The following is a 17,691-nucleotide window of genomic DNA, read 5'->3' on the forward strand; positions in this document are numbered from 1 at the left end:
AAACAGCCAAGTGTCTGCCTAGCCTATTAGCCAAATTAATCCTGGCTGGCCAAAGACATGGTGCAGAGACCCAAGGCAGCACCTGAGAGCACCAAGGCTACATAACTCCTGCCAGGTACCCATCCTCCATAGCAGCCTACAAGAAACAGTCTGTTAGGAAGAAGGAAGAATCCAAATCATGGAGCGTGGGGAAGCCTGCCTGGGACAGAGATGGGAGGGGGGTTGTGTGTTTATGTAGAAAACCTTGCATATAAAGCTTAAAGGTATGATTGTACTTTCAGTATAAGGAAACATATTCATGGCTTTTCAGATCTGGCATGTGCAAATTTATTTGAAGGATAAGCATCTGCTACTGCTGTTATCCCAAAAATAAAGTGGAATTAAGGCTCCAGCCCACTAGAAAAAACCCTTTCCATACATTTATTTATATTTTGTTACACTGACCCAGGTTACATGTAGTATGAAAACTGAATGTCTTTTACTATTTGAGTTTCTGTGTAGAGCATTCCTACATATCTAAGCATTGTGGTATCTGGCTTTCTTCAGCTACGGTTTGAAAGAGTTCTCATTTGAATCAGAAATTGAAGGAGGCAACTTGATCTTCTGGCACTGGCCTTATCCTTTCTTGTCAGACCAGTTAACCAGTATTTAACCCGCTCAAAGATGTTTTCCACAGATAAGTAACTGTGTTGTTATTGAGATAATTATCAATGAATTGAAATCATGCCTATAGCCAGCTCACTTGCAAGGATGAACAAGGCTGACACAAACGAGCAGCACTTTACTTTTCTTATGGCCAAAAGGGGCCTCAAGTCTAACCCAAAATTCGTACTCAATTCAGAATTACACATTTTCCTACTGGTTCTTCTACAGTATTACAGATGGGTCTGATTATCTCAGAAATACTGCTTACCTCCACAGCTGTCCTCCTTATGTGAGGACTGCAGCAAACAGATTTTTATGCATGAGAGAGCTGAAGACCAGGGAGATTAACCATCAGAAGTATTACCTAGCTTTGAGTACTCAGTCAGAAATGCTTCAGGATTGTTCAGAACTACGTAGTGCTAGATAATTTCATATGTATTTAAGTAGTTTTTACAGACTTCAGTTGAATCAGGCTGCTCAGTACTTCTGAGAGTCAGATTTAAGAGAATCACATTGAACGTTATGCCTGATTTTGAATAGCCAGCTACAGAAGATTTTGACTATCTTTCCTCAGCATTATTTAGGGACTATGTGACAGAACAGTACAGAGAACCCATCAGTTATCTGCGGCAATAATTGCAAGATCATGCTCTCACTCTTCCCCTAATTCCCTTATTCAACTCCTGCTACATACTAAGGATTCCCATAAATGCTATCATTTACAAACTAAACTCCTCCAAGATACACAGCACAAAACAGTGTAACACACAAGAATGTGCTATCATGCAATTAAGTAATGCCACAATGTAACTTCTGAAGAAAGGATAAACCAGTTACATAGTCAATTCTAAGCAGCTAAAATTAGATCTAACAGTAGAGCGTGTCTTCCATGTGGGGCTTTAGCCTAAGACACAGTAATTCCATTTAAGCTTTTCTTCCCCTTTATTTGCATATTCATGTAACTCAAAACTTTATTTAGCTTGCTTTATGTAGTTCCATCTGCTGTTTTATCTTCACACTTAAAGTATGGTCAACATTTTTGTCCCTAAAACCTACCAAAGTTGTTAGAGAGAGATTGTGGGAAAAGTTCAGAAGTTGAATTGATCTTTTCTTTGTTTAAAGACATTAAAGATTTTCCTCTTTAGAAATCTGAAATTTAGAACATCTGATTTTACTAAAGTCAGGCCCAGCCTTCATGTTTAAAAAGTTAAAAGGACCAAGCCCCTCTCACTAACACACTAGGACTCTGCATCTAAACACAGTCCTCCCTATTCATGTGAATCCTGTGAAGACATAGCAAATATTCTGATATATGTACAGAAATTGCACTAATAATTTTAAAGTGAAAAATCCTCAGGCATTTTGCTGGTAGTTATTTTACATAGTCCTCTAGTTCCATGAATGACCAAATTAATATTTTTACCTCTACTTGGATAGTAATCTGTATTCAGCAGCCTAAAAGAAAGTTGCAGTGAAGTGCGTCAGTCTCTTCTCTGAAGTAACAAGGGATAGGACAAGAGGAAATGGCCTGAAGTTGTGCTGGAGTAAGTTCAGACTGTGTATTAGGAAATATGTCTGTACCAAAAGCATTGTCAAGCATTGGAACAGACAATCCATTGAGTCTGATCCCTGGAGGTACTTGAAAGATGTATAGACGTGGTGTTTATTAGGGACAGAGTTTAGCAGTGTACTCAGCTGTGCTAGGTTAACAGCTGGATGACTCTAAAGTCAAAGCACTTAATGATTCCTTCATTTGTATCAGTCTGCTGAACTCCTGAGTTACAGAATTTTTGTAGATTTTGTTTGCAAAAAAAGTCCACTCTATCTTGACAACAGAACAACATCTTGACAACTTTGGACACAATTCCAAAAGAAAAGGTCTTATTTCCACAGCCAAAATAAGCTGTATTCCTTTAATCAAAATACTTTTTAAACCAAGCTTGGCTTCCAAAGGAAAGCTGTACTAGTTAGGAGTTTATTTTACACATTAAGCTGATGTGTTGCAAGCTTTTACAAATGACACAATTTCAACATGTTATATGTTTCATATAATGAAACTGTACCTTTCCAAAAGCAGTCCTTCAGAAGTCTCACTGAAAGTTCTGTTGTACATTGCATCACACATCACTGTTCAGAAGGGCAAAGTATATTTAACCATAGTTTAATTTTAAGCAGGTGTGGGCTTGAGTTTAGGATTACCAGTGAGAACAGCATGTCTGCTGTTCTAACAGCATTTCCTCAGGAAGTTTGGTCACCACTCCCCAAAAACTAAAATTTGCACAGGTCTTAGTTCATATAATTTTGGGGATAGTTTCTCTATAGCTTCAGTCTTGAAAATGTAGCACTTTATTGTAATCCTTTGTCATTAAATTCTAATGCTACCACCAAGCACCCTCCAAGCTTTCTGACAGTTATATTCGTGTCTGCATCTGTTGCACAGACAATTTCAACAACACTTACCTGGTAATCTTTTCTGGTATTGGGCAAGGGAAACCACAAGTAAGCTATATAAAGAAATACCATATTTTCTGCTAATTTTTGTCCACATTTATTTATGAGCAAAACAATCAGCAAACATTACAGCAAAAGGGACATTCAGGCCCAGATTTAAAAAAAAAGAAAACGGATGCCTGAATAGATTCTGAATTTAGGCACCTGAAGATTGCTGACAAAGTACACAAAAATAAGTGAAAGTCGTGAGTGTTTCAGCAAACTTTTTAAGTGCATTTCAGTATTTATTTAGATGTTTAAGCTCTCGCACTAGATTTTACAAGCTGGTGAACACTGGCAAAATTATTTCTCCCACAGAACTATAACCACACATTCCCAAGACAGTATAAATATATGGTTAAACTAACATTAATACACATCACCATTTTATCAATTACATAATAAAACAAATTATCAAGTATCCAAATATTAAGTTACGCAGCTTGAAAGGCATACAAAATATTACAGAGGTCTGCCCAAGTCATAGCAGAAACTCAAGGAAGAAAAACAGAAGAAAAAAAAATAATCACACTTTCAACAAAGCAATAGTTGGTAAACAACTTTCAATAGGTACAGTAAAAGAAACTACAAGATTTTTCAGAAATTTTCTGATTAAGAATTTTTAGCTACAATAACAAAGCATTTCTACATTTTAAAAAAATATTTACTGAAGTAAAGGGCATATTCTATACTTCCTGCACAAGACAAAGGCAACATTTTACTAGAAATATTAAATAGCCCCTCCCAACCTTTTCAGGCCCTCTGTTAGGTTGCACATGAAGTGCCAACATTAATTTTACTGTAAGGCTTTTTGTCTGGAGACATTAAAGACTTGTGTGCTTCTGTACAATTTAAAAGATTTTCTACATGAGTAACCAGAGAGTAATGATTTGTAAATGGAGAGGTTCAGGTAACAGAAAAGTACAGACACTGGGGTAAAGGTTGCTGTAATTCATAGTATTAAAAAGACAGACTGTGCAAATCCTGATAATTCTAGTGCGATTGTGGGAGACAAAACATACAGTGAACAGGCAAGACTATCTTAGAGGCCATATTCTTCAATATTGATTTGACTGTAGGAAAAAAAAAAGATAGTAAGGTCCAGATAGGCTGATAGTTCTCACGTCATCAGAACTATGTTCATTTATAAGGAAGAACATGTAGCTGATATGCTGGGTATTTTGGCACCTAATCTCTCTACAGACTGATTCATTTTTGTACTCCAATTTTTAGTAATTGAAACTAGGTGGGTAAGACTCAATGGCATGATTAAAGGGTATTTAAACTGGTAATTAATGAACAAGGAGACAGCTTTGAAACGGGGTACAGCAAAAACATTTACTGGGTCTCCAAACAGATTGATATTTATCTAAACATACAAGTTGCATTTCTACTAAGCCTTTAGCCTATTGAATACTCCTAAGGAAGCTTCCTTTACTACTAAAAAAATACCAGACTCATGTCTTAGGCATGCAGTCTGCTTAACTGTAGTTTCCACCCTTTATTCCCAAAGAAGTACTATAGGCTGCTGAGCTTTACTGAATACAACAATTATTTCGATGACCATTGGAGTCTTTAAAACGCAGACGCATCTTGGGGCGGTATTTCTCCAAGTACAGAAGTTGCTTGCTGTTAAAAGCTCCACGCCGCTTCCTAGATGGAGGAAAAACATTTTAAACAGAATATAAATCTACAGCCCAGTGAAATAGTATCACCAAGAAAAAAATATTTTCAGGTCACTTAAAAAACCCCACCATTTAGTCAAGGTTTTTACCAAAGTAAGAGTAATTAAAAGAGCCAGGAAGGAGGATGGTAGCTTCCTTTCACTAATACCTAATTGGACCATATGCTCAAAAGAGTACATAGCATTTCAGACAGTAGAACATAAGCTAAAGGCCCTACATGAAGATCTTTAAAGAGTGAATTTATTTCTTTAAAAACTTGACGATTATGCAAGTAGTTTGGTATTGTTTATATGAGCTAGAGCTTCTTTTAAATATAGTTGAAGCTTTCAAACTTAAGGTACTAAAAGTAAAATCATTCTCACCCAACTTACATACATTTATTAAAAAACATCCAAGGAAATATTTTCCTTTGGTAGACTACCAGATTTAGCACACCTTGATCCAATTCAGAAGAAAGTATCCACAACTGTGAATAAGCATCAGCTCCAGCTACCAGAAACTAAATTTCAAAGGTATTCTGCCTCTCATATGTACAATTAATAAAGACAACCATGAAGATACAACTGAAAGTTAGGGAGGCTGGCTTTTTGTTGTTTGGAGGTGTTTGTTTTGTTTTTTAAACTTGCTCAAATAATTACTTACTGATACCAATTTCTACAGAAACAGGAAATACGAGATTCTATGCAGTATGTGTGTTAAAAAGTTCAGATGTACTAAACATCTTTTTTTTTATATTAGATTGAGACAAGAAGAGCATTCAGAATTTCCTATAGTGCCCAGATATATCAAAGTGTTAGATCTTGTAAACAAGACAGATGTTAGCTTTATACTTACTGTCTTATGAACTGCACTGCATCTTCGTATTTCATTCCACATTCTATCAGTGCAAGGGCAACTAAGACTGGAGCTCTGGTGAAATAAAAAAATACCAGTTTAGCATTTGCCAATGCATATATGGATGAAGTTTACTTTCCTCTGCTCTCTTTTCTATCCTTCTGTTTCTATCTGATGTTTCTGACCACCAGAATTAACTCTGCCACCATACCACCTGGTTGTGAGCTACCTATCCTCATTAAGAAAAGGGTAAAAATTAACTCTGATCAACCTTACATTTGTTCATCTTACTTTAGCTGTAAGAGAGGACAGCAGGAATAAAATCCAAGTCATCTTTATCTATTTGTTTCTAAGCCAACTGATTCTGTGTAAGAGTTGCAAATGGGTTTATTCCCCCCCACAAGCATCCATAAAAGCAGTCAGGAGCCCAAAGCAGAAATCAGAAGAGGGACCAGAATGGACAAGTCCTAGAACTAGTGTCACAGGTTTTAGAAACAGAAGCAATCCACAGGCTGCTGCTCACCTCTGAGGATTTCCTTGCTTGCCACAGTATTTGTCATCTGACAGAATACAGTTCAGTTATAAAAGCTTGACACAAACCAAACTCAATCACAGTAGCAATTTATGGCTAAAAAACCCCAAACTACCACAAACTCAAGACAAAAACCCTATGCCACACACTAGCAACGGACTTGTGCATTTAGTAGCATTTTATGTATTTAGGAATTTAAAAAAACCTTATATGATAAAAAGCTAAGATGATCTTCTCAACTGGTTATCTGACTGCTGTTGAGATAAAAACCACCACACCACATCATTCTAAGCAGCTGAAGAGGACTTGTTTTGGTAGCATTCACCACTACAGTCAACTTTGTTACCTAGGAAGCCATAACACAGTGATAAACCAGGCTTATGGACAGCAGAACCAGAAACCTCCATTTTACACTGGAAACGTTGAAACACATCGCTAGAATATGGCAACTGCTTTTTCAACAGATTGAGTTCTTGGGTAGTCCAGAACAACAGCAACAAAACCATCATGTTCTCACAGCTACTGGGATTGTATTTATATATGGTGGCAGCAGAGAGAAAAGGACTGAGGGGAGAATATTTAGCATTACCTATAACATAACTCACACACATATGCCCCCAAAAAACAAGAAAAAAACCCAAGAAAACAAAAGAAAACACTTTTTGTCTCCCAGTAGGGATGAAAGTCAGTCTGGTTGTGCCAAAACATCCTACTTGTTTGTGGCTAATGGTTATAATGTGCTCGGTACAAGGAAATTGGCAATATTGCAAAAATAGGTTTGAAGAGCAAAATTAAAGGTGAGTCACTAACAACCAACCCATTAGGAAAAGAAGGAAAACTTAGCAAGATAAAAAATAGAAATGGGACACTCATCAGCATGCTTGGTACAAGAATACATACATATACTTTATTCAGCAGTTTTTGTATGAGAACTGTGGTAACAGCATAATCTACTGATTAAAAGACACTAATATGTAGTATACACATATATCAGCTTCCTGTCCTCTGAACTACTTTTAAGTGTGAGGTTATTCCAATACTGGGTATGTGATTAATTTTGCTTCCAGTTCGTTTCTGTACTAAATCTTAATAAAAGTTTGATCAGGGATAGTAATTAAATAAATCTTTAAAACTTTACCCACCTTCCAAGACCAGCAACACAGTGTACAGCAATGCAACAACCAGGTTCTTCACGAAATTTAACTTTAACGAGGTTTAGCCAATCATCAACAATCTGGTTGGATGGTGGAGCACCGTCATCAAAGGGCCAGTCCTGTAATATAGTATGACATACATAAACAAATATATAAAGATGCTTGTGTGCTGCACTGCATATAAAAAAGTTGGGGACACTGTATGAAAGACCTGACAGCTAAGGGAACCACTCAAAACCCCTACTATTCTACTAGTATAAGAATTTAAGTATCAGGAATATATTTATTTCAATCACTTCTCATTGAGCAAATGATTTTGCTCAACACTACATTTTTTTCCTGACAAGAGAGTATCGTCTGTACAGCTTTTGCCCCTGTCAGTGGATTAAATACATTTGTAAAGTTAATATGGCAGTATAAAAAGAAGCCTTTTTTGGGGGGAGGTAAAGTGGCGGGTTGGTTTTAAATTCTTCATTTTTGCTACTTACCAAAACCTGAATGCCTTCTTTTTCCACCGGAGCAGTCTCGTAAGTAGCTTCACACACTCTTACCACTGTAGTAACACCATATTTCTTAAGTTCCTGCAGAATAGGGGAAAAAAACCACCGCCTGCTTTAGGAGGCAACTGACTTTACTTGACATTTAATTTTCTTAATAGGTTAGATTATAATTAATTTCAAAAGTTTCAGTAAGTAAACTTGCACAAATGCTTGCCACTCTAGAACTTGGAAAGCTGAAGGAACTGAAAACTTGTGTGTGCTCATGTCAGATACATTTAAGTTCTTGTGCAAACATTTCTGAAGATTAAGTTTTGTTATATTGGATCAGCCTCTTTTCTTTTAAAATCAAATCTAGATACACATTAAGTAGTCCACCCCCAAAAGGTTGTCCCTTTTAAGGGAACAGAAATCCTGGTTTGTTAAGCTACAGACTTTACTAAAAGCACTGTGAATGATGTTTAGATCCTCCCCATTCTCTCCCCCTCCACTTTAAACAACAGGTTTATAATGCTTCTTACTGATGAGAATTATGAGCATAGGACAATAACTTATTGCAGTTCCTGAGTTACGATAGAGGGTAGCAAAATGTAACCTTCTAATATGCTATTAGCCTCCATTTATTTAAAAACAAAACCAAACAAAAAATTCCCACAGCAAAACAAACAAAAGTCTCCCCACAACAACCCATCATTCACACTGACTGAAGCATAGCCTAAGTATACTTTATCTAGTTCTGAGAGTGTAAAGGCAAGCAAATGTTATCTTACTATATTTCTTGTAAACTATTCCACACTGAATGCACAACAGGTGCAATACACTGAGGTACAATAAATCTAAAAAGCTGCTAAAGAGGGACTGCATTACAAACTCAGACCTTACCACAAAAAAACTTCAGACGAATCTATTGTTGGCATCTGTGCACACACTTTTAACTGTGCACTTTATAGCTCTAACATGCTAGATGCAAGGATAAATGACAAATTCAGATACCAGCCAAGCCACCTGGTTTTGGTCAGTAAACAATTTCAACATGTACCAAACACATGAAGTTGCCACAGGCAGCTCTGGCTGCAGAGCAAACCTTCCACCACACCTTTCAGTCAACTCAGACACTGACACTCTTGAGAATTCTCTTAAGCTACACTATAACAAAGAGCTACTGACGCTGGAGGGAGAGGCACTGAAAGCATATTGCAGTCCTATTATTTGGTCTTAAGTGTCTGATTCACAGCATGTAGTGAATTCTCTTTCTGACCACTATAGAATAAGTGCAAGGAAATGTTACAATATTTTAGGTTAATCTAAATGTGAGTTCCTACCACTAGTAGATCTCTGTATTGTTCAACAGATAACTCTGCCAGATAATTCCTATTTTCAGACCTAAACAACGTACTTAGCGTACAATCTAGTAGACAACATTATTATTTCTTTGCTTCACTTTCCAAAATATGTTTTTGTGGAGACCAAAGTATATCTGAATAGATTTGTCTGTAGGTCTTTGAAGCATGGCATCAGTATTTGAAAAAAGTTCATATATGAAGAGTCTCAGCACCTCCTTCCACAGCTATTAACAACTAGTAAAGAAGAACACTTAACATAGCATGCTGTTCAGACATTAAAAAAAACCAAAAAACATCATTAAGAATTCTGTCCTGGCCTTACCTCTATAAATTTGTTTAAGGTAGCATTGGTTGGATTGTGTGTGATTAGGAATCTCATGTTCTTGTAGGTGATTTCCACAGGAGCTGGGCGGTTCATTCGGGCCATGTTGATTTAGTTAAAACATGCAACAAGATTATGAAAGGATTGAAAAAAAAATTCTAATATAGAAGTGATGTAGAGAAACTGAAGTCTACTTCACTATACTCCACGTGAAATTCTCAGTGCTTGGAAGTATGAAGTTGGGAGCAATGGGAAATGAAATGAACCTCCTAACAAGAAGCAGCAATTCTTCAATCCAGTAATACTGAGGCAAAAGAAAGGCAGTGCACTGAGGTTTACCCCATCCAGGTCTGAATTCTGTTGTTAAATGCTCTGCCAATTTCAATTCAATACTTCTTATCCTGGTCAACCACTCTTAGGGGGGCTTCTTGGTGGAGTAGTAATGAATTTCTACAGTTCACTTGTCTGCATAGAGGTCGTGCTGTGCCTGGCAGTAGTCTCCACTGCCCTTCAGAAACTCCATAAATGTGTGACCAAGAACACCACAGAACTGCTGTAAAGAAAGAGCGAAAAAAAGCATAATGAGAACAGATGAAACAAGATTATTTTGAAGACACCAATCATTATAAAATGAAAAAACAAAGGGAGATCAACAAAGCAGTTCCACAAGTTTTATTTTTTAATCTGAGAAACAGGTTTGTTTACAAAACCCATTACCTTTCTTAGCAAGGATTAAAAAAAAAAACAAAAAACCAACCAACCCAACCAAAAAACAAACAAAACCCACCATTTACTTATCATAATGTTTTCCATATAGGGTTGTTTCAACACCAAAATCTGAGAAGTAGTAAAATAACAACTCAAGTGTGATAAATATAGCATCAAGAGAACACATTTAAAGAACTCTAGAATTTATATAAAGGATAGCTTTTCCAAGATACACATACACCTAAGTTTTCCATTCTGAATTGAGAGACACAACAGCTACTGAAGTTATACTGATCTTAAGTAGTCCCCCATAAAGACAAGGATGAGATTCCTTTTTAGTGTTTAAACAAAACTATCAGTCTCTATATAGATGCAGACTCAACTGTTCTAAAGGCTGAAGACTTTGCATGTAAGCATCATTAAGTCACCTACAGAACAGCGGGGGTGGGGGGTGAGGGGAAGCATCTGAACCCACCTATCCGAAATAGGATGTCCTGAAAGCAAATGCAAAATCTTTGTCACTTAACTAAACAATGCAAGCTTTTGAATGTGTTTTGAGACTTTGAAGACACACAGATTTGTATTTAAGAACATTTCATATACTACAGACTGAAGACTCATAGCAACTTTAACTTGCCTGTAATTGCCTTTTTACACCGTGACCTCATTAATATATCAAGACAGTGGTAGCAGACTAGCTAAAAACATACACAGGCAAGCTTATTGAACAGGTTATTCCTGCTCACTGCTGTGCTATTTTTCTATGCTTTACTTGTAGAATTACTGCAAGATGCACAACCAGGAAATAGCTACTGCTGAACTGCTCTAAGTTGTGTATTCATATGAAGATGTTGCTATCCAAATGAACCAAAAATGGTTTTTATGCACTGTGGAACCCTACACCAGAGCAGTTAGCTTTGTGCTCAGCCACAGAGCCACTGCTGCTGACCATACTCACCTAGGGAACAGAAGGAAAGAAGACAGAAGCTTAGTTTCCTGAAAATTAGTACAAGCTGGACAAGTGTCACTAAATATATTTAGGTACTAGAGAGCAAAGACATTGCTCCTACAACTATTTAGCAGAAAAAATTACTTATATTGACCAGTCAGCTCCAAAACTGTAAGTGATCCACCTATTTCCACGCCCAAACAAAAATATGCCCAAGACACTGCAGAAACAGATTATCTGAGCACACAGTGTTACAAAATTGCTATCACAGAGCTGCCTTCTTCAAAAGAAGAAAAGGTGAGGGGTTTTGGTAGTGTTTGTTTGGTGGGTTGAGTTTGTTTTGTTTTTTTCCAGACGGGTCACAGTAATCTTTGTTCTTGCTTTCATAAGTCTAGCTTTTAGCAAACCCAAGTTCTAACTTCATTGTAGCAACGTTCTGATTTGGTTTAAACTACAAATTGTTTTAAACTCGTCCACGTATGCAATCAGGACAAGTGTACATGAGAAAAGGAGACAGTATATTTCAGTGCTCTCCTCAAATTTTTTGCATTCAAAAAACCATGAAAGATGCAGCCTGTGCTGAAAAGCTTCCATACCATAAGAAAACAAATTCAGAAGACCAGGTCCTAAATACAGCTTTAAAATAAGTCCAAATAATAGCCAATATCTTAATGCACCTTCACGATAGCGAAGGAAGAAACATTTATGTGCAAGTTTATCATGGTCCCTAACTGCCACCTAGGATTTGATGTCAGCCCAAGACTCCACTGCAGGCACTAAACATAAAGCATAAGAGTACTAGTGAGTCTGGTACTAAGCAAAAGTCAGAGCAGATCAATAGTCTGTTAGTCAATAGACTAACAAACTCAAATAGACAAAAACTCAATAGACTGTTGAGTTTATAAAGTAGTACAGAATCATAGAAGAGTTTGGGCTGGAAGGGACCTCTAAAGGTCAGGCAGTTGTAGTAGCGGAAGGGTTCCTAAAGTAAGTACAATTTTAAGAACTGCAACAATGTTTCAGGTTGCAGACACTGCTTTGGGCCCTTCCAATTCTAGAGAATAGGAAGTTCATTAACAGGAGATAAAAATTGTAAAGAGACTGGATTGCAGCAGATGAGTAGAGCTGCATCATGGAAGTTTAGAAAAAGCAGATCAAACAACTCTAGGCACCCTTTTCAGACAGCTTCCTGGGTAAGGGTGCAACTTCACCACAGGCAAGGCTTAAAAAGCAAAATGAAACAAAAACCTGTTATGCAGTATTAGAAAATTTAGCAGAAACGAACTAATGGGATGAATTCACATGCACTTTACTGCCTCCATTTCTGTAAAAATTGTAGGATTAAGTTACCAATTACTTGCAAAACATTCTTTCAAGGTTTTTTTTGTTAAAACTTGGGGGACAGTGAGAACTATAAATTTAATTGGCATTAAAAAGGTATAAGAACAATCCTCCAGGAACTAAGGGAATTTAGACTCAGAAGAACTCCAAGAATCCTCATCTCACACACCAGCCATGCCCTAGAAGGCAGGTGTGCATTAAAAAGACTCCTAGGACCAGACCTAGGAATCACCTAAAATAGCAAAAGAAAAGAACTGAAGATAGAGTATTTGAAGTCACTTTCAATTAGTTTAAGACACAGAACAGCAAAAAGGGACAGCATAGCTTATAGCTTTAAGCAGATATAGCTGCACAAGGTCTTATGCTGCTTTTTGCATGCAACTGCAGATCTCATGTTTATCTCTTCTTAAGACTGCTAAGAGGAATTACAGCCAGTCCTTTTCCCTCGTAGAGCATGAGGGAGTGAAGGCTGTCAAAAAAAAGACATAGAAAAGCATCCAAGTGAGCAAGAGGAGAGAGGAGTGGGGCCACTAGGGTAAATCTTGGGGAATATAATGCAGAATAATTGCAAACTGTTAACATGACCCCATACCAGGGCAGGTAGCAAATAAGAAATAATCAGGATTCATCCAGCCTCGGAAGAAGGCTGCCCTTAGTATTCAGCTAGCAGTATTCAATTTGTTACCAAATAAACTCATCACAGGAATAAGGAGGGCAGGCAGCAAAGCATTAGTTAAGTAATGAATCCTACTTTTTGAATGCAGATTGTTCATCCCATCTAGAAACAGTTCAGATTCTTACATCAAGTTGAAGCAAGTTGAATGCAACATTAAGTTTGAGTTCTATGTGTAACTAACGACTACAAATTAATTGATTTCCTTTATACTGACTTAACAGTTAGCAATTAGACACATCAGCACCTTACTAATTCACACAGCTAAGGACCTAACCAAGCATGTATTTGTGTCTCAGTGCTTGCCTTGGCAGCTGTTGCTGCCATGTCATAAAGGAGCAAAGCTCACATTTTTCCTGTGATGTGAATGCCATCACTTCTCACCACTGCTAGCAAGAAAGCTCTACGTGCAGATGAATTCCTTAAAGCAGTTTTCCTTGAGGAAAATTAACACTGAAGAGTTCTGGAAACAGAAACAGCAGTTTCTATTAGTAACAGAAAGCTAAAAACACATGAAGACTGTTAGATCCATCAAAATAAACTTGGAAAACAAAACTGCAGTTAATATGCCTGGATGACCCGTTAGGGGAAAGTGTCCTGTCCAATATAAGGTAAAGTTACGTTAATCATGATTATACCATCTGCATTCACTTTTGCTAGAAGTTAGAGAATAATTTACACAAGAAGACGACGCCTTGATAATATAATTTTTAACTCATGCTTTTCTTTGTGTATCTGCCTTCACTGTGTCTGTTAATTCTGGGTTTGAAACAAGGACTTGTGTTTGCCAAAACTTATGGAAGTAATATCTTAGATTGTTATTGATATCTGGAAAGCAGAAAGCTGTTAGGTTATCCCATGCTATTAACATTAGTGTTCACAACTCAGCAGAATCTTAAGAAGCACGCAAACAAAAGCACTTGATTAGTGTTACATGACACTTCATTCTACTACCTTCAGAATGATGTCCACCTCAGTCCACCTACTCATAGACCAGAAACATTTATGCCCTGAATAAACCATATTCTCAGAAGTCAAGACCTGACACTCACCTACTCAAACCAAGAATCAAAACCAGAAAACTGAAATAAAACCTACATTTCAGTTTTAGAACACCTGCAAGAAAGTTCATTGTTCTAACTTGCTACCTAACAAAATGTTACTGAAGGACAGAGGGACAAACACCCCTGACTTCCTCTTGCTACTCAAGCCCTAGGTAGAAGCTGCTAAGGCAGACAAGAAAGAGTGGGAGAGCCATTACACAAGGCAGAGGCACACCTTCATCAGGTATTCTCGATAAGATGCACCTCCTATCTACTAGGGACGTGAATGCCTGTACTATGACATCCACAATGATAACACTCCCCATTTTGGACCTGAGGAAGCAAGCCACAGCCTAAGAAAATACACTTGTGCGTCACAAGGCAGGGAAGTCCAAAGGTTTATCGTAAATTTGTTATGACATACCCTGTAAAGAAAGGATGTTCTTGTGGTTCAAGTATGCAGCTTAGGGGGAAGAAAATATTATCTCAAAACTTCCTGTATAACAAGTCAACACAACCTCCAGAAATGATGAAACTGAAGCTGTGTGACTGTCTTCCTAGCTATTCTGCTGGGACTATTTAAAAAAAATATAAAATAATCCATTCAAAAAAGCCTCAGCAGATACGAGGGAATCATGGGTCATCATGGAAACCATTCCACCCTCTTGTCTAATGCATCTTCTCTGAGCTTCTGAAAGCAAGGAACCTGAAAATAACGCTGTCACTTCAACAGCAAACTACATGAATCCGTCATCCTTCTCAAAAACTATTCCATTATGTTTTAATCAATAATGTGAGAAATTTAGCATATACAAAGGCAGTTCTTGATGTATTTTAAAGTCTAATATGAGTATGCATGTCAAACAAGAAGTTTCAGCTGTGAAGAAAGCTGTAAGGAGTTAGGGACATTTTTAATATAGAGGCATCTCTTGTATTGATGTGATAGTTTTAATTTTTTTAAGTATCAGGTGACAATCTGCTACTAGTTTAAAATTCAGTAATATCTTGATCTGCATATTCTGGTTAATGAGAAAAAGCAATCACTTACAGTCACTGGAATAGATGCAGCATTCTTACGTGGCATGTATTCTGTCAGAACAGAGTGTTTCACAGGATAGAAGTTATTAGATAAAGCTACATTCCTATTTATTTACTGCCCTACGGACACATTTTGTTTCAGTAAGACAATGACATCCTTCTCCCTTGGCTCCTGCTACATCTGCCATGCATTTTTTTTTCCTCACTCCTACATTTACTCCCATGGCTCTGCAATTTCTTGTATTGCCTCTTCCACTTTCCCCCCAAATTATTCTGTTACTGTAAGGCAAATTCAAAACCTTTTGCTGTTCCATCAATGGAATAATAAAAGCTGACATTTAAATGTAATCTTCAGGCTTTTTGATTTGCCAGTTTTATGAGATTTCAAGGAGACAGGGTTCATACTTCTGAGTCACTGCTTTGGAAAGACTCTGCAGATAAAGGTAGACATATTGGAAAGTTGTCTTCAGCAGCAATCAAATACCAGAATGACAGGACCCTTGTGCCACAAAGACTGCATTTGTCAGCTCATAATATTTGAAATGTGTGTAGCTGGCTAGCAGAGACTTGCACAGAACTGCCACTCATCCTGCACCCACTATAACCATAAGATAGTTACTTGATTTTAATGATGTTTTGTCTTTGTTGCATCTCTACTTCTGGAGGGTGTACTACCATCAGCGAGCCTTGCATTGTGTGTGCTTAAATACACACTGCTCTGTGATAGCAGATGTTAGACAACACAGACACTGAGATTACTGGAGGAAAATTACAACAAAACAAACAAACAAAACTAAAAAAAAAAAAAAAAGCAACAACAAAAAACCAACAAACAAACAAACAAAAACAAAAAAACCCCACCCAAATATATAAGTAAAGAAAGAAAAAATTTCTGGTGCTGAACTGTGATCCTCCTCGAGAAGGACACGTCTGCCTTGAAAAGACAGATGGAAAGGTCTTAAAAACAGGTTCGGCCAAAACTAAGGTATTTTATTATATTCGTGAACCTCTGAGAGCCAATGGCAGACTGTTAATCCACCTCTACGCGTACTTAAATGACTCCTCTGCAGACTTTTCCTCCCACTGAGGAAGCACCGAATCGCCTTGCCTGAACAAGGCCGGCTGCATACGTGAGTTCAGACCTACCCCACCTCCGCTGCATAAACCTCATTTTGGAAAGGCTTCACGTCCACGCTTGCGGCGGGTTCCGACTCCCCGCCCGAGCACGTCGGAAACAAAGAAGCCGCTCGGCTGCCTTCGCCCCGGCCTTGGCGGCGGCCGCACACGTGGGGCCACAGCGAGGGGGAGCGCGGGCCGAACCAGCCCTGCAGCCGTCCGGCCGCCGCGGCCCGCCCGCCCGCGCTCCCCGCCACACGGCCTGGCTGCTGAGCGCCAGCGGGCAAGCCACGACTTGCCCGGAAAGCCTCAGGCTCCGGCCGCCAACAATGCCGCATCAGCCACAGGGCTCCCAGCCCGCCCTTCTCTTCCCAGAGAGGGGACGCTATCCCGGCCGTGCCAGCGCCCCGCGGGCCGGGCCGTCGCCCCAGCTGCGTTAGTCACGGGTTCGCACCACGCTTCGATCAGCCTCTCGACGCGGAGCCATCTTGTCCCCGGGAGCCGCCGCCCGGCCCCGACCTCCCCCCGGCAGGGGGCTCTAGGCCCAAGCCGCCTCCGGCCGGACACGACCCCGGGTCGCGGGAGCCCCGACTGTAGGGCCGCTGCCCTTCCCGGCGACCGCCCGCCCCAGCCCGACACACAGACACCGGCAGGGGGAGGCCGGGCCGGCGGGCGGGGCCGGCGGCAGCCAGGCTCACAAAGCAGCTTTGTGCCCAGGCCGGGCCGCTCCGGAGCCGCGGAGGTCGCCTCCTCCCTCTCCCGGCAGAAAAGGGGAAAGGGGCACCGGCAGGCGGGAGCAGGAGGAGAGGGGCACCGGGGACGGGAGGAAGGCCGAGACACACAGCAGCCGGGATAGCTCAGCTCTCCCTCGGCCGGCCTTAGAAGAGCTGCAGTCCGGCAGTGCGAGAAGCCGCCCGGAGCCGGCGTGGCCCGGGCGACAGAACAAAGAGACAACATGGAGGAGACGGGGCGGGGGGGGAAGGATAGAGGGGGCAAGAGGCGCGGGAGTCGGACACAGGCGGGCAACCCGCGGGGCTGACTCCCGACAGGGCGAGGGTCCGAGGGAGGCGGGCGGGGGGCGCGGGCGGACGGCACTCACAGGAATATGGTTACTCATTGAAGACTGTAGCCTGATCATACAGCCGGGGTGCAGGCGCCACCGCCGGGGGCAGGAGGAGCAGAATCAGGAGGAGGCGGAGGCGCTGGAGGCCGCGGAGCTGCCGGAGGGGGTTCAGCGGCGGAGCGGTGCTGGACCATACAGCTGCGGCAGCGGGCGGCTCTGCAGGCTGGCGCGGAACGGACGCGGATGCACCAGGAGGGA

At 40.0% G+C, this 17,691-nt stretch overlaps 2 protein-coding genes across 2 annotated transcripts; both read right to left on the reverse strand.

The window, feature by feature from the left end:
* Window positions 1-3,169: 3,169 nt before the first annotated feature.
* PTP4A1 (protein tyrosine phosphatase 4A1) lies at window positions 3,170-9,627 on the reverse strand. Its single transcript, XM_071741636.1, has 5 exons — window positions 9,503-9,627; window positions 7,829-7,921; window positions 7,329-7,459; window positions 5,655-5,729; window positions 3,170-4,788 (listed from the first exon to the last, which is right to left on the reverse strand). The coding sequence occupies exons 1-5, from the start codon at window positions 9,605-9,607 to the stop codon at window positions 4,671-4,673; spliced, it is 522 nt and encodes a 173-aa protein (XP_071597737.1). The 5' UTR covers window positions 9,608-9,627; the 3' UTR covers window positions 3,170-4,670.
* Window positions 9,628-9,948: 321 nt separating this feature from the next.
* Window positions 9,949-17,508, reverse strand: LOC139795100 (uncharacterized). The gene is made up of 2 exons (XM_071741638.1): window positions 17,470-17,508; window positions 9,949-10,055 (listed from the first exon to the last, which is right to left on the reverse strand). Exons 1-2 carry the CDS (start codon window positions 17,506-17,508, stop codon window positions 9,960-9,962), a joined length of 135 nt encoding a protein of 44 aa, XP_071597739.1. The 3' UTR covers window positions 9,949-9,959.
* Window positions 17,509-17,691: the final 183 nt, after the last annotated feature.

The sequence above is a fragment of the Heliangelus exortis genome, chromosome 3, assembly GCF_036169615.1.
Source record: "Heliangelus exortis chromosome 3, bHelExo1.hap1, whole genome shotgun sequence".
NCBI lineage: Eukaryota > Metazoa > Chordata > Aves > Apodiformes > Trochilidae > Heliangelus > Heliangelus exortis.